Raw genomic sequence first — 25,425 nt, forward strand, 5'->3', positions numbered from 1 at the left:
GTACCTTGGGAAATATCTTCAGTAGACGGTTACGGATCAGTTTGAACCGGATTGAACTCATTTCACACAGTAAATTTAATGTATAGGTGCGTTAGGTAAAACCACAATACATAGTTTGCCACAGTGTTTTCAACAAATTTGATCATAACTTTAATCCGTGGTATACATCTATGTCTATGTTAAATGTCAAACAATGGCGGGACCATACAGACCATTTAGTAGGACTAGTTGTTACAATCCTTGGGATGTTACTAGAGTGCAAATACAAAAATATTAAATTCTACTCTAATGAAATAATTCGCTAAAAGAAAGCAGCAGTAAAGACCATTCCACTGTCACAATGAGTGTGGCTCTTGTCTAGTGTCCTTGGACGGGATTTAAGAGTCGAATGGGATTTTGGTATTATACATTTTTACCAAGTAAGCCTAGTTACTAAATACAATTATAATTACGTCATGGTTCAATAAAGGTGTTTCTGTATTTTCTTGCGTTTGCGAATTTCAGTACAGCCACACTTAAACGGTATGCCTGTACTGCATTTGATCTGTAGTGCCTAGCATTTACCACTAGACGGGGCAAACAGATGAGAACCTTATGTGAAAACAATATAGCTACTGCTTAATTTTTTTCAGCCCCCTACTTCATTCGATGTTTTTCCGATTTTTTCCAAAATGAGTGTTCTTTGATTTTTGGTTTGCGGTTCACGCATCCCTCGACGTACCATTCAGTTTGCTCAGTTGTTCTAAACATATCGCCCCACCCTCCCGTCTTAATTTGTGTGTGTTGGGGTGGTGGTGGTGGTGGTGGTGGTGTAGATGCTGCAGTGAATAAAATACTAGACTATTGTATTTTAACAGGCGAAACACACTGACAACGGTTGGCAGATACATTGCCATAAAAACACAGAATTGGAAAAACATGGCTGTGGGTATACAACAGCCCAGACAACAGTATAGCAATCATTTTAAAATAATGTAAAACACTGGGCAATCCATGTAGTAATCACCATGCTCACGCAGGGCACAAGCGATGACACGAGTCAAGACGGGAATTTGGGAGGGGTCCCGGCGGGATAGCCTATCTAATTGTGTTAAGTGTTTTTTATTCCTGCTTTCTGTGATTTTCATCGTTGCATTTAAATAAGAAATTCCCAATATTTTTATGTATGAAAACGACAGTATTGGATAAAAATAACCATGCTGATGAGAAGCCATGTTCATTCCATAGTTCAAAATAAACCTCACTTAAAAAAGCCTTCCCAGAAAACGTACATTGGATTGCACGACATGATCAGAATGATTCGATGTGTGAACCGTATATAATTATGTAATTTACATTTACCTGGGGCCAACAATTTCAACAGCAGTATTATTATAAAACGCAATGCGCCTGCGTGGTTGTGAAAAGCGAGAAAGGGAAAAGATCTTCGGCGGTCACCTCCCACGCAAACGTTGCTACGTTGTAGCGCATGCGCTAGGGGATTTGTGTCAAGGCACAGAAGTGGCGCTATATCGTTTGCAGATCGACTCGGGTAAGCAATCCAGAAACGTTTTATCGCAAATTATGGTTAATTGACAAAAGTTGTAGCAACAACTCATGCCGTAAATCTGGAGTATACGGAATCCTGCGAGTCTCCTGTTACGTTGTTAAGTCAAATTTCATGGCGATTTAGCAGTTAATTTTACCCCGCCTGATATTTTCTCCCCCTCTCTGCTGTGGCAGGGTGCTATTGCCTGTGCTCTCACGTATTGTTTCGTTCGCTCTCTAATGGCGGACGTGAGGCAGTGCTACTAACTGATTTGATGGGGGCAAGTAGTAGCCCCTGTCGGAGCCCGAGAATAAGAGGAGATGTGCTGTTCGTATTGAATTGTGTAGGTAGGGCAATTAACATCTTTATGACATAATGTTTGTACTCAGTTGCTTTCATATTATTAAAAATGAAAACAGTGTTGATGCAATGCTGTGCTGTAGCGCCCCTTGGGGTCAGAATATGTACTGTATCTGATTGCCCCGGGTAGTCGCTTAGGGGTAACTTTCCAATTAAATGGCACAGATACAGTATGTTTGAACGCATCAGATCAAATACACTATAGTACAATTAACGAAACTTTGGAATGTCATAATTACCTGACGCATGTTAGGATATCTACAATTTATAAATGTAGCTATTAAGTAAGGTTAACACTGAAATGAGCACACAACACAGTTTTTAAGGAACTGTGTATGCTTTGCTCAGATTTAATATTTCAGTGACGTATAGGGAGGCCTCACGTGGCATGATCTGTCATTATCTGCGGCGAATAGTCGCGAATAACTTATGATTATTTTTCTATAATAACAATGGCGTAGTATCCCTCGCTCACCTCCCTCCAGTTCGCCGCTAATCCAATGGCTGCGTGCGTGCAGACGACCAGGGGTGGGATCTGAACCACTGGGCGAAGCTCGTTCACTTTCAGCTATGTGCTCACAAGGAAAACTCGAGCAAAATAACTTGTGTTAAGGAGCGAAATACGACTAGTATTTAAATTATTCCCAAAGTTTTCGCAAATGTTTTAAGCGAATGTTAGCTGACTTGCTTGTAAGTTTTAATCTTGTTGACGTCGGAAACCAGTTTCCTTGACACCGAGAACGGTTGGTCCTGGTTATGATACATTTGTGCTATTAGTTTACGGCCAGGGGTACATATACCATGCTGAGTATATAAAACCTAAAATCTACTAATTAATTGCATATAAACATTGCTAACCGATCAATTGACAGACCGATGAAACCAGAGATTTTGTTGGGTTGTTGGTTAAAGGTGTATTTTAAGGCTACCACCTTGAACACATGTGGACAGGAAAAAAAGAGGGGCCAATATTCGTAGATCTTTACTCTGTGCTTTTTAACGTTCTCCTTAATTCACCAACCAATAGTGGCGAATGTAGCTAGGTTTGCTTTTGCAAAAATTAATGTGTTATATGCTCTTGGTGCTCATGCATAACAGGGATGTATTTTCATCAGAGTCATTCGTAACGAGGAGGGCGCATGTTTTTGTACACGGATACTTTTGTCCTGTTTAGGGTAAAAGTGGAAAAAATTTGATATTTTCAGAACAAGGCTTTCATAATTTTCGTAGAAACCAGCCCGTGATCAGAGTACCTTATTTGCCGTTTAGTTTATAGTGTAAGGTGCACAAAGCATTGACACCCTTATCTGTTGGGTCCCATATGTTGTCCTGGTCTTCAGCCACACCTTGGAGCTGCTGTTCTATTAATTTCAGTGGTTGCACTTTCTCTACTGCTGATTATGTAGGCTGACCATGAAGCTGCATATACTAAAGCCTGATATTGCATGCTGCCAGAGTGGATGGTCTGTTCAGGTATTATAGCCATGCACATGTCTGTAGAAATCCTAAAACATGCCTCTTTTTATCTTTTTTTTTTTTTTTTTTTTTTTTGCATTAGACACTTCCATTGTGATCTTTCAGTGGGTTAGTGGGTTCAGTAAGCAGGTTGTGAACCACCACCACCTCTGTTCATCAGCAAATTAGCACACTTAGCCTGTAAATACAATTCCCAACCATTCATTTTGCATGAATGTGAAGTATTTATAGCACAGTGTCCAGGCTGTATGTGAAGTGTGATGTGGTGGTCCGACTCCAGAATATTGCCGACATTTCTTGTCAAAGGCAAATTCCACATTTCAAAATGACAGATTCTTACGAAATAAGTATTATTGAACATAAGTTCATGGACTTGTACTTGCCTGTAGCTTGTAATTCAATGGTGCACACTGCTGGTTTTTGGTAGATGGCTGCCATGCTGTTGTCTCACACTGTAGTTAAGGTGTCAGCCATTTGTAAAATGAAAATGGAGAGTGCTTGTATGCACATTTTTTAAAACCAATGCCTCAGTCATCAGGTAAAAAACAAGCGCAAACGGATATGTTAGCCTCAAGCACTGCATGCTTTTGTACAGAGTAAACATTTGATAAGGCAGTGACAACATACAGCTATACACCTTGTAGATATTTCTCAAAAAGCACTTTTCTTACTATCTTTAGAGAAATTTGACACCTCTCACTGTCACATGATTGGATGTGCTAGCAGTAGGCACAGAAAGTTGAAATAGTTTCGGCTTTAGTACTCACTGTATCCTCATGCACCCCACTGCCTAACTCTGGAGAGGTCAGACATGATGTTTTCTCTCATCTGTTAACTGCCACTGTAACCTAGGAAGAGGTAGTGTACTGTGTAAACAAGTGAAGACCAAACGGGTAAAATTGACATTTTCATGGAAATACAAACATTCTATGACTGATGATGACCTTAACTATATGTAGCATAACCTGATTTCTCAATACAAACCCAGAAGAATTGCAATCGGGAAAAAAAAAATATATATATATAATTCCCCCCCCAGTCATGATAAATGTTCATATTAGGGCACTGTAGGAAATAGACAGGATCATTAGGGGAGAGGAGCAGCATGTACAGGCCTTGATTCCTCTCTCTGGCCTTGTCATTGAGTAATGGCTCTGTTGGCCTGTGTCACCAGGTGGTTGTCTAAGTGATGGACAGAGGTTTGCCGGAGGGTTCTGAACCCAGGCTGGGCGGAGAAGAGGATGGCGTGACAGCAGAGGCAGAGTCCTTCATGGATACAGCCCCGCCCACTGCGCAGAAGACCCCTATGGAGGGCACGGATGCTGCCCACGACCCCCCTGTCACAGCTGCTGCCCCTCTGCCACCCGCCCAGGACGACGAGGACGACGACGTGGTGCTGGTGGAAGCCCCGCCTCCCGCACCCGCTCCCCAAGCCGGAGCTCAACCGAGTGCCCCCTCCCCGAAGCACGACTGCGGCGAGAAGGGCGGCGTGGTAACAGCGGCAGCGCCCACGCCCACCGCCAAAACCCCCACTTTCACCACTCCCGCCCCCGCACCCGCACCCGCACCCACAACGGCGGCCCCGAGCCAGAGCGAGACCATCGTGATCGATGATGAGGAGGACTCCTTTGAGCAAAAAGACTCTTCCTCGCGTGCTCCCCCTTCAGAGGTGGCCCCCCCCTCAGGCAGTGCCGCGCTGAGCAGCACCGAGCCGGACTCCGAGATCAAGATCGCCAGCGTCACCACACTGGGTGTGGCCGCCTCCAGTTCCACCGTCGCCGTGGGAACGGCAGCGGCGGCGGCGGGTTCCAAGGGGGATATGAACTTGATGATCACCAGCGTGACGTCTCTGCAGGGGGCGGGGGCGGGGCCGGGGCTGGAGCGGGACGATGGCCTGCAGATCGGCAGCACCTTCAGCCTCAACCCCGAGGCCCAGACAGAGCTGTCCACCAGCCGGCCCGGCACCTTCAACCCGGGCCGGGTCGGCACCACGAACGAGCCCGTCCAGAATGGGGAGACCAGCACACACCAGAGATCCGGTACTGGTCACAGACACACACACACGCGTATGCGCAGGCAACCGTATGCAACGTACCTGCACGCACACTCGTACCGACAAAAAATATTTTCTGTTTAAGTCCTGTTTTTAAGAGGACTGCAATTTTATTTTCTGAATAGTCACAAGAGATGTAATATTTCAGCAAAAAAGGTGTTTTTTCCTTTGATTTGTCCATAAACTGTCAGTGAATGGCCATAGAAAATATGAATAGGATATAAGCAGGAGCGGTGTTTGATATACAGTCAACGGGGGAGAGAACGTGGTCATGCAGGAATAATGAAGAAGAAAAGATTGATGGAGAGAGAATTTGTAGTGTTGTTAAAATCCTATTTGTATCTCCTTGAAAGGTGGGCTCTATATTAATTTTCAGAATAGATGGATACTGCAGCGATGGGATGGGGCCTGTGAGTTGGAAATTCTTGGTATAAAGCAAATAAAAAAAAATTTTTTTTAAAGAAAGTTCCTTGTCTAGCCAGTGAGTCTCCTTAAAATGCGGGCTGAGTCTGAGGGAGTTTCGTTTCTCCCTGACAGATTCCTGGATATCCCAGTCGGCTTCCTTCCCGAGAAACCAGAAGCAGCCTGGTGCAGACTCGCCGGCCCCGGCCGCCTCTCTGCCCAAACAGGTGTGCTCGCCCTCGAGCACCCAGCAGCCCCCCAGGACGGTGAAGGTCACCTGCGCCAACTGCAGGAAGCCCCTGAAGAAAGGGCAGACCGCCTACCAGCGCAAAGGCTCCACCCACCTCTTCTGCTCCACCACCTGCCTCTCCGCCTTCTCCCACAAACCCGCCCCCAAGAAGAACTGCACCATGTGCAAGAAGTAAGCGCTCGGTCTGTCAGTCACAGCCCCAGAGTAAAGCTGGTTACACGAGCCTCTGCTCCAGTGCACTGCTTAAGATAAGTCGTTCACCTCAGAAGTGGGGAGTGCTGGCAGGCCTGCATTGTAAATGTAGGAAGGGGGAGGGGTTCCCATTTGCCTGTCCTTAACGGCAGCTTTCTTTGTTACTCATTGTTGCACCTCAGTGGGAGGGAACAGGTGGCTCAGGCCATCCCATCCTTACACAGATGAGTCAGATGGCCAGGTGACGGGTCTAGTGCAGAGGCGGGCAACGAGGGCCGTATCTGTTTCAGGTTTTCATGCCAACCTCTGTCTTTAATTACTTAACTAGCCCTAACACTTGTGACAGTGCTAGAGCTTGGTGTGGTAAACGTCCGTCTCAAACCAAAGGGAAACACTCTTTATGAAGGAGACCCTTTACAGTGCGATGACCACCAACTCAGCTACAAGTCTTTCCGAAGCACTGTTGTTTTTCGGCTGTTGGACATACTTGTTGCTTTTGCCACGGAGACCAAAATATTTATGTTGAAAATGCTGCTCAAGGAAGGGGGGAGCAAAAGTTACATGGCCAGGCAGCTATTGGCCCCTGCCTTCCATGTCTAAGTGGATGAATGTGAATGATTTTTCACTCTTGATTCATGTCCTGACCCTTAGGAAAGCCTGTTGGTATCCTGGGGCACTTCTCCCATAGTGCTTATGGTGATGGAATATCCTCTGCTGGGGTATAAATTGTTCTGTGTGGTCTTTGATTTGCTTGTTGGAGGTAATGGGTGTTGACTGCTTGGAATAAGTCGGTTTTTAAATTGTTTGTGAATGGCGCGCAGGTGCTGAGAAGTGTTTTTAGTGTTTTGTGTGTGGTGAGGGCGCTGGGTATTCACTGCATTGTGTTCGGTCTTTTTCAGAGATATCACCAGTATGAAAGGAACCATTGTGGCCCAGGTGGACTCGAGCGAGGCCTTCCAGGAGTTCTGCAGCACCGGCTGCCTGTCCTCGTACGAGAACAAACAGAACCCGCCCAAGACCCCCGTCAAGACCAGGTGTACCGTCTGCGGGAAGCTGACCGAAGTAAGCCGGCCTCTGGCAGCAGCCGACGTCCGGCCAAGACGCGAAGAACGGTTCACGGGTGTTTTGACGCTTGTGTGTGCTGCTTTATCTTAACATAAACGTTCCCCTCTTTTCCTTAAGATTCGCCACGAGGTCAGCTTTAAGAACGTCACCCACAAGATCTGCAGCGACATGTGCTTCAACCGCTACCGCATGGCTAACGGGCTCATCATGAACTGCTGTGAACACTGCGGGGGCTACCTGCCCTCCAAGGCCAACCACTTCCTGGTCATCGACGGCCAGCAGAAACGCTTCTGCTCTCACAACTGCGTCAAGGACTACAAGCAGGTCAGGGCTGCAGGAATCCTACAGTCTCACAGCGCCTGTGTTTCACGTTCAACTGGGAGCGGAAGCATTCAGAATTTATTTATTTATTTTTGTAATCCATGATACGTTGTATCTTCAATACAGGATCCTCTGTTCGGTAGAACTGTATTTCTGTACAACTTTAAGTTAGATTGTCCAGACTTGATCCAATATTTCACGCTGCCTGTATAAAAATAATGTTAATTGTAGCTGGTGGTAGTTCATCTGACACTTCCCATGTTTCATTTGGAGAATATCATCTTATGCCATCTAACAGACTACAGAGTCCCACAGGTTTGACTTAACAGGCTGCAGAACTCATTTATTCCTCAGTCTATCAGGCCGCTAAACAAAAAGATGGGCTCAGGATCAGCCATGGGCAAGTGAAGTTAGTTGGGGAAATGCAATGTAATGGTGGGAATGGGCTATGGTGAGGTGCAATGTGGGCCAGTGCAATTAAGATGGGTACCTGATGTTTTTTATTTTTTGTTTTACTGTATCAATGTGTGTTTGTTCCTCTGTATGTGAAAAGGAGTATGGCTTGTGATGCGAGACAAATTGCAGAGAAATCTGCCAAAGTATAATCGAATGTAATCTGACTGAATAAAGAGGTGAACGCGCCAAGGCTGCGCAAGAGAGGACGCACCAATATATTGTTTCTCTTTTCCTATCTGACCTTTACATGGAGGTGATGCTGATGGTGGTGTTGACGTTCCCTTGCGTGTGATTTATTTCATTTATTGTTTTTTTCCAGGCGCACGGGAAGATGACGATCTGCAGCGGGTGCAAGACCTCGTGCCGTTCCATCACGGGGACGCACTGCATCGGGACGAGTGGCGCCATGGAGACGTACTGCTCCGCCGTTTGCATGGCCAAGACCAAGGGCACGACCAGCCCTGACAGCCCCAGCACTAGTGAGTCTCTCTCCCTCACTGTACGCCACAGCAACCAGCAGCACAGTCAGCCCCAGCACTAGTGGGTCTCTCTCCCTCACTGTACGCCACAGCAACCAGCAGCACAGTCAGCCCCAGCACTAGTGAGTCTCTCTCTCCCTCACTGTACGCCACAGCAACCAGCAGCACAGTCAGCCCCAGCACTAGTGAGTCTCTCTCTCCCTCACTGTACGCCACAGCAACCAGCAGCACAGTCAGCCCCAGCACTAGTGAGTCTCTCTCCCTCACTGTACGCCACAGCAACCAGCAGCACAGTCAGCCCCAGCACTAGTGAGTCTCTCTCCCTCACTGTACGCCACAGCAACCAGCAGCACAGTCAGCCCCAGCACTAGTGAGTCTCTCTCTCCCTCACTGTACGCCACAGCAACCAGCAGCACAGTCAGCCCCAGCACTAGTGAGTCTCTCTCCCTCACTGTACGCCACAGCAACCAGCAGCACAGTCAGCCCCAGCACTAGTGAGTCTCTCTCTCCCTCACTGTACGCCACAGCAACCAGCAGCACAGTCAGCCCCAGCACTAGTGAGTCTCTCTCTCCCTCACTGTACGCCACAGCAACAACCACATCTGCCGTGCGTCTGAGAGAATGGCAGTCACTATAGAGTGAGCTAAAAGTCCTCCAGTTCATGCTGACATTTTTTTTAAAAACAAACAGAAACTTCCCTGTAGATTTATGCCAACATTGAACTACCCTGGTGGATGTGTCAGGGTCATACTGTATGAATTCAGGTTTTCAGTTGGAAAGGATTTCTCCGGCATGTTCGTGGTGCATGCAAATATTGTACATCGCTTTGGATAAAAGTGTCTGCCAAATAAATTTCATGTAATGTAATGTGTGTGTGTGATACCTAAAACCGTGATTGTTGTGTGTGTTTTTTTCATCGCCTGTCCTCAGCTACAGAACCCCGCTGTCATTTCTGTAAAGAGAAGGCACTGCCACAGTACCAGGCCACACTTCCAGAGGGGGTAGTCTACAACTTCTGCAGTTCCAGCTGTGTGACTAATTTTCAGGTACAGTAGTGCTGCTTCGCCTGTGTCTCTGCAATGTAGGCCTGCTGTTGGATTTGGAATCTTTGTGCTGAATAGATTTACACCTCATTCAAAAGGAGGAAATTGTCATAGATCTCGATAAATCACGCTATTTAGAGTTGAGATACTTCTGCACTTTAAAATTATTTTTCTCCCATTTAGGATTTTACTGCCCTTTCCACTAAAACGTCAAACGGTCAGACAGCGCCTTCCTCCACATCCAACAACATTCAGCTCAAGTGCAATTACTGCAGAGGATCTTTCAGCCTGAAACCCCAGACACTGGAGTGGGAGGTGAGTTCCTGTATGGTGGGACGTGAGTTCCTGTATGTTTGTGCATCTCTGCTCTGACTTCATAACATGGCCTCAAGGTGACATGGAGCTGGGAGAAGCTGCTGTCCTCTGGAGTGGGAACAGACTGTGACTATGATTCATCAACATTTGGCTTTAACTTTGACTAATGATTACAAGGAAGAATGACTTTATATTCATAAACGCCATTGATTGCACAACTGGCCAAATGGAATTTGCAAAGAAAAAGTGCTCTTGTCAGGCCATCCTTGTAAATAATAATTTGTTCTTGAGTAACCTGCCTGTTTAAATAAAGGCTAAAAAAATAGAAAAAAATAGATTTATTTGTAAGTCAAAGTTGAGAACAAATGTTGATTTACTCTAGGCCTGTGTGTCATGTGCTGCCCTCTTGTGGAGATGTGGGTTAATGCGAGTGTTGGGAGTTTGAAGGCATGTTGCATACGGAGGTGGCCGTGTCTGTCCTGCGGCCAGGATGATTAACGGGAGTGGAGATCGGAGGTGTTTAAACAGCAATTTTTCCTTCCTCCAGAACAAAGTCTACCAGTTCTGTAGCAAGACCTGCTGTGAAGACTATAAGAAGCTGCACTGCATAGTAACATTCTGTGAGTACTGTCAGGAGGAGAAGACTCTTCACGAAACAGTCAAGTTCTCAGGGGTCAAGAGGCCTTTCTGCAGCGAGGGTGAGACGGTCGTCCTTCCCCTGCACTTCTCTTTTCGTTATTCACTCATTCCCTTTTTCATGCCGTGGTCCCAGGTGTGAAACATGACGCTTGTTAATCACTCCGAATAAGTAAATAATGTAATATAACGATAAGGTATAATGCACTTTTCGTTCATGGTATTGTACTGAATTTGTTCACTGCTCTGCACAATAAATTAAATCATAAATGATATGCGTCCACTAGATGGAGTGCTTGTACAAATCGTTGCATGTCACCACCTGAAAGCTGGTTGTTCTACTGTCATTAATTTTCTTTTTTAATTAAGAAAGTAGGGACCCCATAATCCTCACTTAAGTGGCGTTGAAGCTGTTGATTTAAAAATATATATTTCTTTATTTCCCTTGTGCTGCTTCTATCAGACTAAAAATGATTTTTGTCTTCTGTTTTCTCCTCCTTATGCACACGCAGGCTGCAAGCTGCTGTACAAGCAGGAATTTGCCAGGCGACTGGGTCTGAAGTGCGTCACCTGCAACCACTGCACACAGATGTGCAAGAGAGGCGTGACCAAGCAGATCGACGGAGTGCAGCGCGACTTCTGCAGCGAGGCCTGTGCCAAGAAGTTCCATGACTGGTACTACAAGGTGAGAGACCCCCTCCCATTCATCCCCCCCTCCCCCCCCATTCATTTCCCCTCCCCCTGACTGGGGGGGGCGGGGCGGAGCTCACACACCTTCCCCAGGGCTCAGGTGAGCCGGACCGTTTCCATCCCTCCGTGTGGACATTGCTGTTGGTAACATTTGCTTTGGTCTAGTTTGCTGAGCTGGAATACTGTACATAAGAGCTTTATGTTGTATATAGAAAGTCTCAGAAATGAACTTGGCTCTTTGCAAAATGGCCGTAGTACAACACCTCCTGCCCTGCTCCTAAGCTGTGTGTGCGTGCGTGTTTGTGTGCGCACGTGTTTACATGTTTGCGCCTCTGTGTGCCCGCTTCCCCCCCCCAGTCTGCGCGCTGTGACTGCTGTAAGCTGCAGGGGAACCTGAGCGAGTCGGTGCAGTGGCGGGCCGAGATGAAGCACTTCTGCGACCAGCAGTGTCTCCTGCGCTTCTACTGCCAGCAGAACGAGCCCAACCTGTCCACTCAGAGAGGGCCAGAGAACATGTCCTACGGTACGGCTCGCCTGCGTGCGTGTGATCCTGTCTGTGCTCTACAGCATGCACTGACCGAGACAAAGGCCTAAGTTCCCCTCTGAATTTTGCCATGGGGGCGGCTTGCCACATGCCTTGCGTTTAGGGTTTAAGGAATGCGAAGATATGCGACTTCCATTGAACAGTAGTGCCAGTTAGCTGCTGATGAAGTTTTCCTGCAGCAAGTTTGTACAAAGTTTTAGATGGACACTTGCTCCTGGACTTGGTTGTGAACTTCTGATATCTTTGCAAACACTAGTTCAGTGTTATTGGAGCCCAGTCCACCCCTGTGGTCTAATCTACCGCACGTTGATTTATGTATTATTATTAAAAATAAATAAGTAGCATAAATAAGTAGTTAACTTTTGTCAATTTAAGTGTACAATTACTCAGTATTTCCATCAAATTTCCATCACTATGGGATTACAACTCAATCTTGGGGAGGGTGGACCCCATGCCATAGCATTATTTGCTCTGTGATTTACTCTCCTGTTTCTAACCCTGTTCTCCTTTCCTCAGGGCATGGAGGACAGCCGCAGGGAACCAAGGCAACGGTGAGTGTTACTGTTCTGCTTCAGCCAGGTGTCACACTTGCTAACGCTGCGCGGCTCTAATGAAGCACAGTGGGCTGTAATCTGTGACCCTGAGCTGCTGGCTCTGGCTGTGTGTGTATAATCTGGCGTCTCTGTGGGATTATAATTTCTCTCTATGCTGGGGTGGGTTTCTCTCCCTGCAGGCGCACAGTCAGCCCGCCGCGCCGTCCTCCTACGCTGGGGGAGGGATGCTGAAGGACGTTAAAAACAAGGCTGTGCTGTGCAAACCGCTCACCCTGACCAAAGCCACCTACTGCAAACCGCACATGCAGAGCAAGCACTGCCAAACGGGTACATGCAAACGCGCACACACACACGCACACACTCACACACGCAAACACACACACACACACACGCACAATCTAATTGGTACGCACTGAGAAACCGGTACACGCACACACAAACACACTGCCAAACAGGTACACACGCACACACACGCACGCACCAGATAGGTAAACTGTGAACACATTTATCTTGGAGATCTGTTCATATGTCTTGCTTCTTATGGATTTTAACCCTCATGTTTATGGCTCTGAATGTTGCTCCACACTGGCGCCCTCTATAGGCAGTCACTGTATTAACTTCTGACCCTGCATGTGTGCCTTTCAGAGGAAGACGTGCAGAAGGAGTACGTTCCGGTCCCTATCCCTGTCCCCGTCTACATTCCTGTGCCAATGAACATGTATACGCAGGCCACGCCCACACCTGTCACTCTACCTGTCCCAGTAAGAGCCCCCGTCTCTCACGTGCACAGTCAGACAAAACTACCAGCCTCAAAAAAAGTCTCTCACCTATAGTGGAGTATCATTCTACCCTGACACTACCTGCCTCAAAATAAGTCTCACACTTTTAGTATAGTATCATTCTTCCCTGACACTACCTGCCTCAAAATAAGTCTCACACTTATAGTGGAGTATCATTCTACCCTGACACTACCTGCCTCAAAATAAGTCTCACACCTTTAGTATAGTATCATTCTTCCCTGACACTACCTGCCTGTATTTAAATGGGATAGGGTGGAGGTGGGGTGTCAAAATGGTTCCGTTTCATTCAGCTGACAGCCGGAGTTACAGGAGAATCGCTAATGGGATGTCTTCGATGGCGAAGGCGCGCAGGCCCGGTGGCGGTAAAAAGGTTTCAGGTCATGTGATCTCCCGGCCCCCAGGTGCCCGTGCCGGTGTTCCTGCCCACCACCCTGGACGGCGCGGAGCAGATCGTTCGGACCATCGCCGAGCTGAAGGCCAAAATCCCCGCGGACCCGCTGGAGGCCGACCTGCTGGCCATGGCCGAGATGATCGCCGAGGCCGACGAGGAGAAGCCCGACTGCGCAGGTGTGCCACGCCCCTTACCGAAGAATATCTACCCACAATCCTTCACCACCCACCCCAGTTCGTTAAACCCAGAATACAACCCTCAATGTGGCAAGCCTGTCACGTTTTTTAAAGAGAGCAACATGCAGGTTTTTGGCGAGGGTACAGAACATCCTCACACCACCGTCTGCTTTTATTTGTTGAATATGGGCAGTAGTCCTGTCCTAACAGGTTCACTAGTAATACACACTTTAATTATTGTATTAACCTTCAGCTGTAGTCATTCATGCTTCAAGCTGTATTCAGGTAGACATGCTGTTGCTTTGGGTGCCGCTCTAGGTGTGTGTGACTCGTATTTTTTCCCCGTTTCATTGTTTAAGATGTGATGTGCAAAAATGTGGATAGTGCAGACGTAAAGAGAGAGACTGTGAAGAGCGAGAGCAGCAGTTCAGAAGAAGAGGAAGAGGAGGAAGAGGAAGAGGATGACTCCTATCAGCCCCACCTGGATTTAGAGGACGATTTTCCCCGAGGTATGAGAGAAACCAAAAAAGTGATGCTAAAGAAATGACTGAATACAGAGGGCGACAAGACGCTGGAACGGGATACTGGAATATGACAATGACGGGATTTTGTCAAATAAATGACCAGGAAAAAGCCAATGATTTCTTGTTTTAAACAGACTCTCTGTGCTACAAAAAGGCCCTTCTGTACAGATCCATCTTCCTTTATATACACAGGGGTCAACAGTAATGACACTGAAATGAGTGTAGAGACTGCAATAAAGAAAGGCATGCTTTGACAGTGTGTGGTCTGCATGATAAGGTGGTGTGTATTTAAGGCCCAGCTGACATTGGTAGGTGGCCTCTGAAATTACAGTAAGAACGTGCGGAGCTTTAGGTCACAAATGTCTGGGGGATTAGTACTGCGCTGAAGTGCAGGTTTGTAGGTGGCTATTTCTAGACAGACGTCATCACTCATATCACACACAAAGGGATTTGGCTCGATGTATTTGTGTGTTGCGGAATGGGAGGGCGGTATTTTAGACTGATGAGTCATTGGCTATGTTCAATTGAGGACTTCAGTGATATAACAGTGGTGCTTCACCCTGTGTGTTTAATGCTGTTGGGAAGGCTTGGTTTACCAGAAGCAGTGTGGCACTGCACTCCAGTGACCGTGTCCTTGGGCCCTCCCTCCTGCAGTCCCCGATCCTGTGCCCGCTGTGGAAGGCCTCGACGCTGAGATCGGCTTCACGCTGCCCCTGGTCCTGGGAGACGAGAGAGAGGTCAAGCCCGGACTCAAGGTCGAACGGAAGGTATGAGTCTGCCAGCCTGCGGGGGCTCGAGTTACCGAACTGCACTAAAAGGGGCGACTAAGTCTGATCAGGGCAACAGAGAGCGTGCAGCTGCCATGGAGAAATGGGTGTCGCGGCCTTGTGGTTTAGACCCCCGCTTCAACCAGTACTACCAAGTGTGGGTCCAGTCTCACGGCAGAGATATCCGCCTAAGACCCAGCAATTCATTTCTGTCCCCTGTAGGGGGCATGAGTCTCTGGTGTTAATCACAAGAACCATTTATTCTACTGTTCTGAAACCTGCACTACAAGGAACATTCAATAAACATAAAATGCAGTTTCAGTGCAAGTTTTTGTCGTCCAACACACTTTAATTTTGTCAAAGAATGTACATAGTTAAACTTATTTTTTTCTGCTGGGTCTCGGGGGGTTATTAAAGATGGCCCCCACTACATCTGTGCTAGGCTTTGGGTGAGAGATGATGAAATGGGACATTCTGAGGCCCACACTCATTTTTTTCACAAAAAAACAGGAGAAAGAAGCTCTGCTCTCTGCCAATGGAAAACAGATTCTGTGATCTGGACCAAATCTTAAATCTAGGTAGTATGTATCATAAAAACTGCAGTGTGCACATAGCACATGCATGTATGAGTATGGAGTTTTTTCTTCAGTGACTGATAACTCCGTTTGCTCCATTGTTGTGCCCAGTGATTATAACTCTACTGCTGTTCACATCCTGAAACACTGTGATGACTGTATTGTAATATGAGGGCACAATATGAATTGGTCACACTGATGTTGAAACTTAACAATGAAAGTGGTATGTTTGATACTGGATAAGTTATTTGGTGCAGTGTAAAAACTCTAAATAAATGTCTTTGAGATTCCCCCATGTCCTGCCATGTGTTTCTTCCTCCCATGAACTCAGCCAGCTGATTTCGCTAATTAGTTCTATCCCCTGGCTGAGTCAGTATGAGCCAGTGAGATAGGGAATATCCTGCTCACAAGTTCCTAGTCACTCTTGACCAGTGAGTTGGGGAATATCCAACTGACTAGTCACTATCGACCAATGAGAATGGGGATACCCAGCTGACTGCAATCCTCGCTCCCTGGACAACAATATGGCCACTTCCATGTTAACTTTGATTAGTCCCAGCCATAGTCAGGCCTGGACCAGGGGTTGTTTCACTGTATCCAGAACCAGCGCTACCATTGTGTGATGTAACATCCTAACTGTGGCAGGTGTGAAAGGGCTCTTTGGACCCAGCAGTGCCAATGCGGTTCTGTTTTCATTTCTGTGTCCCTTGATCCAGGGACACAAGAGGAGAGCGGTGGAAATGGACGCCTCTCCTTCGTCCCCCGACGCCTCGTCAATGGGCTGCTCCTTCCCCCTGAAGTCCCGGTATGGGGTGAACGCCTGGAAGAGATGGGTGCTGACTAGGAACAACCACTCCCAAGATGACAAAGCGAAGGAGCAACTCAAAGAGGGTTAGTGACGTGTAGCCGGCATTCAAAATCGCTGCTGTCTGAGGTTCCACCAACTGGACCAGTGCTGGGTTTTACAGAAGTTATAATATTTTAATATTATAATATGTGCTTTTGCCCAGGGACCACAGATGCAAATTAGCTACTTGGCTAACTCTGGTGCAACTACTATGTTCATTGGTCTCTGTTATATAAGCTAATAAACTAAACTAAGTGGCTTAATCAGTGATTGAAAGGCTCAGACCAATGAAGGGGGCTCTTCTCTTTGGAGCGCTCCCATTGGTTTGTTTGGCTCTGACGGGCAGCGTCCGCTTTCCCGCCCCAGTGAGGCCCTCGCGGCTGAAGAGGAACCTGCTGTCTCTCAGCGCGGCGGAGCTGAACTACGGCCTGTCCCGCTTCGTCAGCGAGGTCCGCCGCCCCAACGGGGAAGCCTACGCCCCCGACAGCGTCTTCTACCTCTGCCTCGGGATCCAGCGGGTCGGTCCTCCACCTCCCCGCCTCCATCTCCATCTCTCTCTTTCCCGTTTCGTCAGTGGAAAAGTCTGCTGGGCTTGGCATGAGTCACGTGGTAAAGGTGTTTCTGATTAGAAGCAGGAGACGGAACATAGTTGTGAAGAAGCCATTTCGAGAGAGACTGAAGAGACCCCTCTTATTGATATGATAGATGCAGATAGGAGCTGGACTCCTTCCTCTCCCTGTTCCCCCAAAAAAACAACGATCCTAAGTCATTTTACACAGTGTGTGGGAATATTTGCGTCAGTGTTCGTATGTGTGTGCGTCCTGTTTTGGGTTTCTGGTCTCAAAGGCCCCTTTAATGTTAGGGAATGGGCTGGACAGGCCGAGCCTGGCTTGGTATGAGATAATGACTGAAGTGGGATTATCAGGAAGTGAAAGCTCAATTTCTGAGAAGGTTCCCTGGAGGGAACAGTGATGCTATGCGGTCTGTGACCAGCTAAGAGGTCAGGATGTGTTTCCTCTCTCTGTTTTCTCAGAAAGTTGACAGTATTGTGATTGGGTTTCCAAGCTACTGTACTGTCCAAAAAGCCAGAAATAGGCAACGGGGGTGCTGTATGTGGTCATGCTCTTAGCTTTCCCCTAAAACATGAACCACAGTTAATGTGGTTTTTGCCACTGCCAAACAGAAGACTTATCCAGCAATGTGCAGGTGCAGATGTCAAACCTGATAATAAACTGAAAAACTATAAACTAACTCGGAACACTTCAGAATCAAAAGGCAGCGTTCCGAATGAGGGATTCCCCAATATAATTGTGATCAATTTGTGACTGTGTAGTTTGTGACTGTCAATCTTAGGTGACGGTGACCCTTTCGTTTGTAGTATCTGCTGGATAACGGGAGAACTGAGGACATCTTCAGTGACCCGTACTACCACCTGTTTGGACAGGAGCTGAACAGAGTCCTCCAGGGCTGGCAGCCTAGCGTGCTTCCTGATGGTAAGGGGGCGGGAGGGAGGGAGCAGCTGGACTATTGACAAGATATCACTACTGTTGGAGGCGCAGTGTGAAATTGATCATGCCACATGTTGTATTGACACAGACTCGTTTTGCTTTAGATTGTGACTGTGTGGGGGGGCAAAGGTGCTCTGATTGAGTGTGACTGTGCTGGCACAGGCTCTCTGGCTGTTAGTGACTGTTCGGGTAGACTCTGGCTGACTGACTGTGCGGGGGCAAACAGGCTGTGGCTGATGGTGACTGTGTGGGGGGATAGGCTCTTGCTGACTGACTGTGGGGGGGGCACAGGCTCTTGCTGACTGACTGTGGGGGGCGTACAGGCTCTAGCTGACGGATAGTGCTCTTGCAGGCTCACTGTGGGGGCGGGTGGAGGAGCAGGCCCTGTGGAGTAGCAGACAGCTGGGCCAGCACTCTCCCATTGCGCTGCTGCGCTCTCTGGTCTACCTCAACACCAAGTACTTTGGCCTGCGGACCGTGGAGCAGCACCTGCGCCTCTCTTTCGGGAAGGTCTACGAGCAGCGCAAGGCCACCCCGCACTCTAAGGATACCTCTGTGTGCATCCGGATCCCTTCCATTTCCCAGGATCAGGGTACGCTGCTCGCAGTGTTCCACTTGCCATTCTATCACAGCGTGCTCCCATTGGTCAGCCGCTCCACTGCCCCGCCCACCCATCTGGTTTCTGATCCTCAGGTTTGTTCTTTCTGCCAGCAGTAAAAACTGGGACGAGGAAGAGGAAACGGGAAGAGGTGGATGGGGACCCGGACTACGAGCCGGATGAGTACTCGGGAAGCCCCCCTCACTGTCCCATCAAGAAGCACGAGTGCCTCTTATACGAGCTCTACCTCTCCAAATGGTGAGTTCCACCACACTGGCCTACACCAAAGACTACATTTCCCATGGTGCATGCGTGTGTCTGTCTAGTCGGGCTGTCACAGGCTGAACGTGGTGCCTGTGTGTCTGCGCGGTCAGGCTGTAAGGAGCTGAACATGGTGTCTGTGTGTCTGCGCAGTCGGGCTGTAAAGGGCTGAATGTGCTGCCTCTGTGTCTGCGCAGTCCCTCGGCTCTGAAGAAGAGGACGGACGTGTTCTACATGACGCCCGACGACTCGAGCAGCTCGGACAGCCCGCTGTGGTACAGCTCCACCCCTCTGGAGAGGGCCATCCTGGAGAAGGTCCTCACCCGCATCCTGCTGATAAAGGACATCTACAGCCAAAAGGACCCCTCAGAGGAAGAGGAGGAAGAGGAAGGCAGCGAGTAGCCCCTCGTGTCCTCCTCCACCGGAGACATGCTCTCAGCGTTAGCGCAACGCTACACTCTGTGTTAGCGCAGCACTACACATCGCTCCCTGCCTCCCCTCCAGGCCGCTGATCCCAGGTCAGCATCCGGTCTGCAGCAGCCCCTCAGATGGGCCGTCGGGGGAGGGGGGGGGGGGGGTTTCAGAAAATGGTCCCGCACCTTCTGCTTCTTTTCATTATGAAAAACTCCAAACACCTTATGTAGCACATTAAACACTACGCCCAGGTTGGGCAGCTTTCATTTGTAAATAACCTTACGAGGACGAGCGGTTTAAATAGCTGAATCCTCCTCCTTAGCCCTGATGCCTTTTTTATTATTAAAAAAAAGCCTTTATTTATTGATTAATATCGGTTTGTTGTTTTTTTTTTGTTTGTTTTTTTTTTTGGAGAAGATGTGGGATTGCGCAGTTTGATTCCTTTCTTCTCCTGTCTTTAAGCATTAAAAGTGCAGTTCCACCAGACCCTCCCTTCTTTCTCCTCTCTGTGTTTGGGGGAGGGGCCGGGGGGTGTATCGTTGTTTAGGGCCTTTCTGTAAAAGCAAGCTGTAAAGGTTCACTTTGAGGGCCAGTAGAATAGAAGGGTTTCCTCTGCTGGCCCATAAGCTCTTCGGTGGTCATGGCTGCAGTTCATTGGATGGGGGTGGGGATGACCCGGGCCTGACGTATGTATCCTGGGAGATGTATTCTAATATGAGATGGTAGCGTAGTGCGTCTGTACAACATTGGCACCTGAGGTCTTTCTTTCTTCCTTTTCACACTATTTTAAATCGCACATCAGACAGTATGTTGGTATGTGGATTTTGATTATTAAATGTGAAAGTACTTAGAGTGGGTGACAGTGGGCAGTTCCCAGGTGGCATTCTCACACGGTAGAAATAGCAACGTTCTCGCAACGTTACCGCCACGTTATGGCAACGTTGTAAGAACGAACATCACAGTACTGTATGCGTTAGCTGAATTAGGCCTGGTACACCCAGCAGTGTTGTCTTAATGTACTCGAATCTGCTGTACAAGCTCTTCTAATCTCCAAGTGACAGACATCACATTGGAAGCTGTTCTTTAGATGAACTCAGTTAAGCTAGCGTTTTCTTTTTTTTATTTATGGGGTGAAAAATGAAAAGCAAATGAAAGTGCATATTTTTATACTTGTTTTTCTCTTTTGTTGCATATGTATTTTTTTACCTCCAAATAAATTGCAGTGAGTACATGATTTTCCTTTTATTTATGTGGCACGGTTTGTGTTGTCCCGTTTCATTTCTTTGCTTTTTTTTTTCCGAGCATGACCCTGGAGCTGCTCTCCTCTCTGTCACTGTGCTGACACTCACATTTGACTGCTAGCCAGCAGAATAATACATTACAGTAAAGGCGATGTTCTTATCGAGAACGATTTACATACATCACATTTTAATATAGTCAAATTGTACACCTGGATATAGTTTAAAAAAAAAATTTTTTTTTACTGAATTACAATTCAGTAATTCAGTTTACTTACAATTCAGGAATGGCTGTTGTTTTACTTGACAGTCATAAATACACATAGTACTGCTTCACCAGACAACAGTCATCAAATACCTGTAAAATCTCGTGGATTTAACCTGGTACCTGGGTCAACAGCGCAATGGCGGCACCCCAGTTGGATTTCAGACCCACAACCTTTGAGTTTCAAGCCCAGTTCCCTAAACATTATACTACACTGCCACCCTCATAAAAATATGCTATTTTTAGAATGATGCAAAAACACATCACATTCTGCTTTATATTCAGATAGTGTGTTGGTGCGAGGATCGAAATATGATTAGGAATGCGTTTATACTGGTGATATCGTAGTTTTATTTTGCATTGGATTCAATGGGACATGGCAGCGCAGACGGTCATCACCGTAGTTTTATTTTGCATTGGTTTCAATGGGGCAGGGCAGTGAAGAATGTCATCGCTGTAGTTTTATTTTGCATTGGTTTCAATGGGGCAGGGCAGTGAAGAATGTCATCACCGTAGTTTTATTTTACATTGGTTTCAATGGGGCAGGGCTGTACAAAATAAGTAATTGTACCTTACTGAACCCGTGTTCAGCAGTTGCCTACGATCATGAAAATGCACTTTTGTACGTCGCTTTGGATAAAAGCGTCTGCCAAATGAATGTAATGTAATGAAGAATGTCATCACCGTAGTTTTATTTTGCATTGGTTTCAATGGGAAGTCGCAGCTCAGACGGCTACATGCTGCTGCGCGTCTTCCTCGGACACGGGTCCTTGGGACTGCATTAATATGTCTGCTGCATGTGGCGAGCTCACAGAGCTGTCCCACAGGTCCGTGTCATGCAGGGTCTGCAGTCCAGCCTGATAGACCCGCTCTTCACACTAGAGCCACTTGGAACCCAGTGCAAACTAACAGCAATGACATCTGTAGCCACAGAATTGTAGTACTGTACTGTCTACCGCGTGTGAATGTGTGAGCAGATACTGGAGTGAAAAGGGACGTACAGTCAGATAGAACATACCTGAATGCACGTGCTATATATGGTGTGTAGGTGGAGTTATGTCTTCCACCCCCTCCTGCTTTCAATGGGAAAGGTACAGGGAGCTTTGAGGACGGAGACAGGGGCCAGGGAGGCAAAAGAGGCTGTTTTATGATGGTGGGGAATTTGTGGGTGGTTTTATTTATTTGTTTATTCTTGAGGTGGGGCCAGGAGAAGTGACTGAACGGGGCTTTGGTGATATTCCCCTCCCCCTTTTTGCACTGGGTGTCTGAGACGGGTCATGTGACCAGGAGTACAGTGGCAACAGCACAAAGGCCAGTGAAGAGCATTATTCGCCATGTGCATGCACACACAATGAAAGGTTCATGTAGCCACATTTTTGTTTATTGTGGGGGGAAAATAAAGAGCGTGACGGACAGCGCACAGCCCACGAGCTGCCGCAGGGACTTCTGACACGTTCCAGCAGGGACACACCGCTGGGGAATTCTCCCCCCAGTGCAAACAAAACACACGTTTTATTTCCTATGTAAGCTAGCAATGTCCTTTTTTTTTTTTACATTTCCTAGCTTACATATTTTTAAATGGGTCTGATATTTGACATTACGGTGTTAAAAACGGTCAATCGTTAGTCGAATCGTCGAAGGGTGAGAAAATATTACTGGGACAACCGTGGTCCTCAGTTTTCCATGTCAGTTATCACACACTTTGGGAATTTCAGACCGGTGTCATTGAATAGCTCACGTGTGTGAACAAAGGGTTAATCTTTTCTTTGGAAATATACGCACATTCATGATGTGGAACAGGTGAGAGATACCACAGCTACAAAGCACATTCAACACGAAAGCTTAATGTCCCCCTGTGCACAGGCTGTTCTTTCAGACATGGTGCTGTCATACTCTTAAGTCACTTATTTATCAAAAGTTCAAACTTAAATTCAATCAAATAAAGCTGCGTCAGTTCAGTTTGAGATGCCAGAAAACAAAAAGACTAATTGAAAGTGTTAATGTGTTAACCATCAACTTCCTAATTGGAGTGAAAACACTCTTAAAGTCTATGCTTGGGCCAGTTTCATTGAAATCACCAGGATGTGATTCTTCTTGCTCTCCTTGGCTCATTTGGATTACAAGCAGGCATTTGCCTGTACAACCTGCCAGTAAGAGATTTCTCAACTGCGCATGACTGAAATGGCACCAGACTCCCAGCAGGGGGCAATATTTCCCATGGGGGTGGGTGCTCCACACCATAGTGTACACTGGTGGAGAGCAAATGATACAGGAGCCCTTGACTTGTTTACATGGCAGCAGCGGACACTGTTGTGATAGCACTCCGGAGGCTGATCTGCACAGACCCTATTTGTGTTCGTCTGTCAAAGTCAAGTCCTCACCTCCAGCTTCCAGCAGGTCAATGGCCTCACAAGGGAAACAGATGCCCCATCGTCTGCAGCTTCTTCTGCCACACGCTACAGGATTGTCCTTTTAAAGACAGAAATAACTTTTGTAAATAAAAATTAGTGCATGTGCGACTTTTTTTTTGAAGAGGCAGTTTTTTTTCCTCCTCTCTCATTACAAGTTGGCCAGACTTCAAAAACTTTCTCCATTCATCAAAAGCTAAAAAGTCCTGAACACACTGCCAGCCTGCTCGCTTGAGTTGTGAGAGAGACAGGAGGGAGAGCGAGCGAGCGAGCGAGCGTGCGTCCACGTGTAAAAACATTTTTGACCCCCTCTGGTTTTTTTTGTTTCTGCTCAATCCCCGTCCCTTTCAGGCCCATAAAGAAAGCGCTGGTGTCAGCAGAGTCCTGTTTGACGCCCCAGAAAGGCTAAAGGCAGACCACTATAGGCAGCGATTAGGGCCTCTAATGTGCCATGAATCCTTTTCCAATCACATGATATGAACTAATGTCGCCATTTAATTATAAAACAACAGAGAGAGAGGGACAGGGAGAGAGGGTGCACAGCTGCTCGGGGAACCAGAATGGATGACACCGGCATTTTTAAGGTTTTGTGCTCCCATACACGCATTATGGCCCTCGGTAGGGAAACAACAAAAAGAGGAACAAACAAGTAAAGGTGCGTTAAAAAAAAAAAAAAAAAAAACCTGGTATGAACAGAACAGTTTTTTTTTTTTTTTTTTTAACTTAATGTCCCATCTTTCACTGATCTTCATGTATGTGCCCTCCCACAAAACTGGCCAATCAGGATTGCACAAGATGTTCTTTAATTGTTGCTCAGAAGTTACATTTAGGGCAGCATTTCTGTTTAGGGTGGCCTTGGGAACTAAAATGCACAAAGAGGCTATCCCAAATGCTGCCCAATCCCTCAGTGTAATTTATGGTTTTCCCTATGCACCCATCCTCAAAAATACTATTGTCACTGAAAATAATCTGAAGTGAATTACATGCTACTCTGCTTCTAGGGGTTGAAAAGATAACTGTGCCTTCAATTAATGCAATGGTAAAATATATCTCAGCTTGGTAGTCATTTTGGATAGGTGGAGTCTGTTGTATCTGTATAATTCCAGTTTAGTTCCCCGTTTGCATACTTCCCCGTTCATTTGTTGTCTGTGCTGCCTTCAAGACAATTCAGATTCCGACTCCGGGTTCCTACATACGTGCTTACAAGGTATGCCGACCGGTATGCCAACTCAAAGAATCATTAATTGACTCTAGAAAAATTTGCCCAAGGTCAATTAACGTAAGCCTTCCTCACAACTGATCAACCGAAGTGAAAACAAAACGAATAAAAAAATATTTTAGAAATAAAAAATTCGCTTCGAGTGAATACACAGAATAACATCTTAGACGAACTAAGCTTAGGCCTAGTGACGCAATTATCAAAACAGTATAAATGCATCACACGACACACCCAGTGTTAACATGTTTATAAGGATGACATTTTCTACACTGTAACAATTTGTGAATTTTACGGTAAAACACTGTCAACTGGGTTTCCAGAACTGTACCTTATAAACAAAGGTAACAAAATAAATTATCCAATGTTAAGCATAGCCTGCGGTAGCAGCCTATGGCTAGCTAGCTAGCCAGATCTTAGAAATGTTAAATGTATTACGGTATTAACCTGTATTTATGCTACATTTCGGATGTTTAAATATATTAAGGAATTAACCTGTATTTACATTTCAGATGTTTACATCGTACCTTTGCTATTTTAGAGACTTTTATCGTAAAATGTTGGTTCAGGTGCTCGGACTAGCTTGCCTGGTTGTCACTGTCTTCTTAAATTAACGAAGCTGTGCTACGCCCACAGGTGTCAGCAATCATTAGACTACTGTGAGATCCCAAAGATCAATCAACATTCTTTATGATTAGCATACATCTTTTCTTGATTTTAACTTGGATATTTGTCAGTGATATACTAGCGTACATCACCAACTCATAATCAAAGCCTACTGTTTGTTTTAAAATGTATACTTTTTAGCTGTGATACTTTTTTGGCTTTTATGTAGATATTACAAACAATTTATTTATTTGTTTTTATTTATGAAAACAATCAACATTTCTGTCCTATTTTTTTTCTCATGGAAAAAAAATATTGTATTTATTGATATTATGAATGTGACTCACTTTGTTCAAACTGCTGTGTACTGATGACATAGGATGCATTGGTATTTCTGTTTCCAGCCACGTCCTAGGGGGTGTCATTGTGAGTCCCCCCCCCCCACCAGTACTGAAAGTGTCACAGCA

The 25,425-nt window shown here is 46.5% G+C and overlaps 1 protein-coding gene and 1 long non-coding RNA gene across 2 annotated transcripts; one reads left to right on the forward strand and one right to left on the reverse strand.

The window, feature by feature from the left end:
• The first annotated feature begins 1,437 nt into the window (after window positions 1–1,437).
• Window positions 1,438–20,470, forward strand: zmym2 (zinc finger, MYM-type 2). Its single transcript, XM_035392841.1, has 23 exons — window positions 1,438–1,531; window positions 4,539–5,403; window positions 5,955–6,240; window positions 7,161–7,323; window positions 7,444–7,650; window positions 8,423–8,582; window positions 9,513–9,628; window positions 9,809–9,940; window positions 10,488–10,638; window positions 11,089–11,261; window positions 11,624–11,789; window positions 12,327–12,361; window positions 12,544–12,691; window positions 13,010–13,125; window positions 13,566–13,731; window positions 14,091–14,240; window positions 14,910–15,022; window positions 16,314–16,488; window positions 16,811–16,962; window positions 17,823–17,937; window positions 18,305–18,544; window positions 18,646–18,808; window positions 19,009–20,470. Exons 2-23 carry the CDS (start codon window positions 4,554–4,556, stop codon window positions 19,211–19,213), a joined length of 4,182 nt encoding a protein of 1,393 aa, XP_035248732.1. The 5' UTR covers window positions 1,438–1,531; window positions 4,539–4,553; the 3' UTR covers window positions 19,214–20,470.
• On the reverse strand, window positions 3,414–24,963 carry LOC118213747. The gene is made up of 4 exons (XR_004762506.1): window positions 24,880–24,963; window positions 23,110–23,197; window positions 14,852–14,974; window positions 3,414–4,212 (listed from the first exon to the last, which is right to left on the reverse strand). It is a non-coding gene; the product is annotated as an uncharacterized LOC118213747 (long non-coding RNA).
• Between the last annotated feature and the right edge of the window lie 462 nt (window positions 24,964–25,425).

Source organism: Anguilla anguilla, chromosome 15 (assembly GCF_013347855.1).
Source record: "Anguilla anguilla isolate fAngAng1 chromosome 15, fAngAng1.pri, whole genome shotgun sequence".
Lineage (NCBI taxonomy): Eukaryota > Metazoa > Chordata > Actinopteri > Anguilliformes > Anguillidae > Anguilla > Anguilla anguilla.

Bases quoted from the DNA above. Each gene is read 5' to 3' on its own strand.
- zmym2 (XM_035392841.1), top strand. From the start codon at position 4,554: ATGGACAGAGGTTTGCCGGAGGGTTCTGAACCCAGGCTGGGCGGAGAA. The intron at 10,639-11,088 runs GTGAGACGGTCG...ATGCACACGCAG, and splicing joins GAGGCCTTTCTGCAGCGAGG to GCTGCAAGCTGCTGTACAAG. The intron at 14,241-14,909 runs GTATGAGAGAAA...TCCCTCCTGCAG, and splicing joins AGAGGACGATTTTCCCCGAG to TCCCCGATCCTGTGCCCGCT.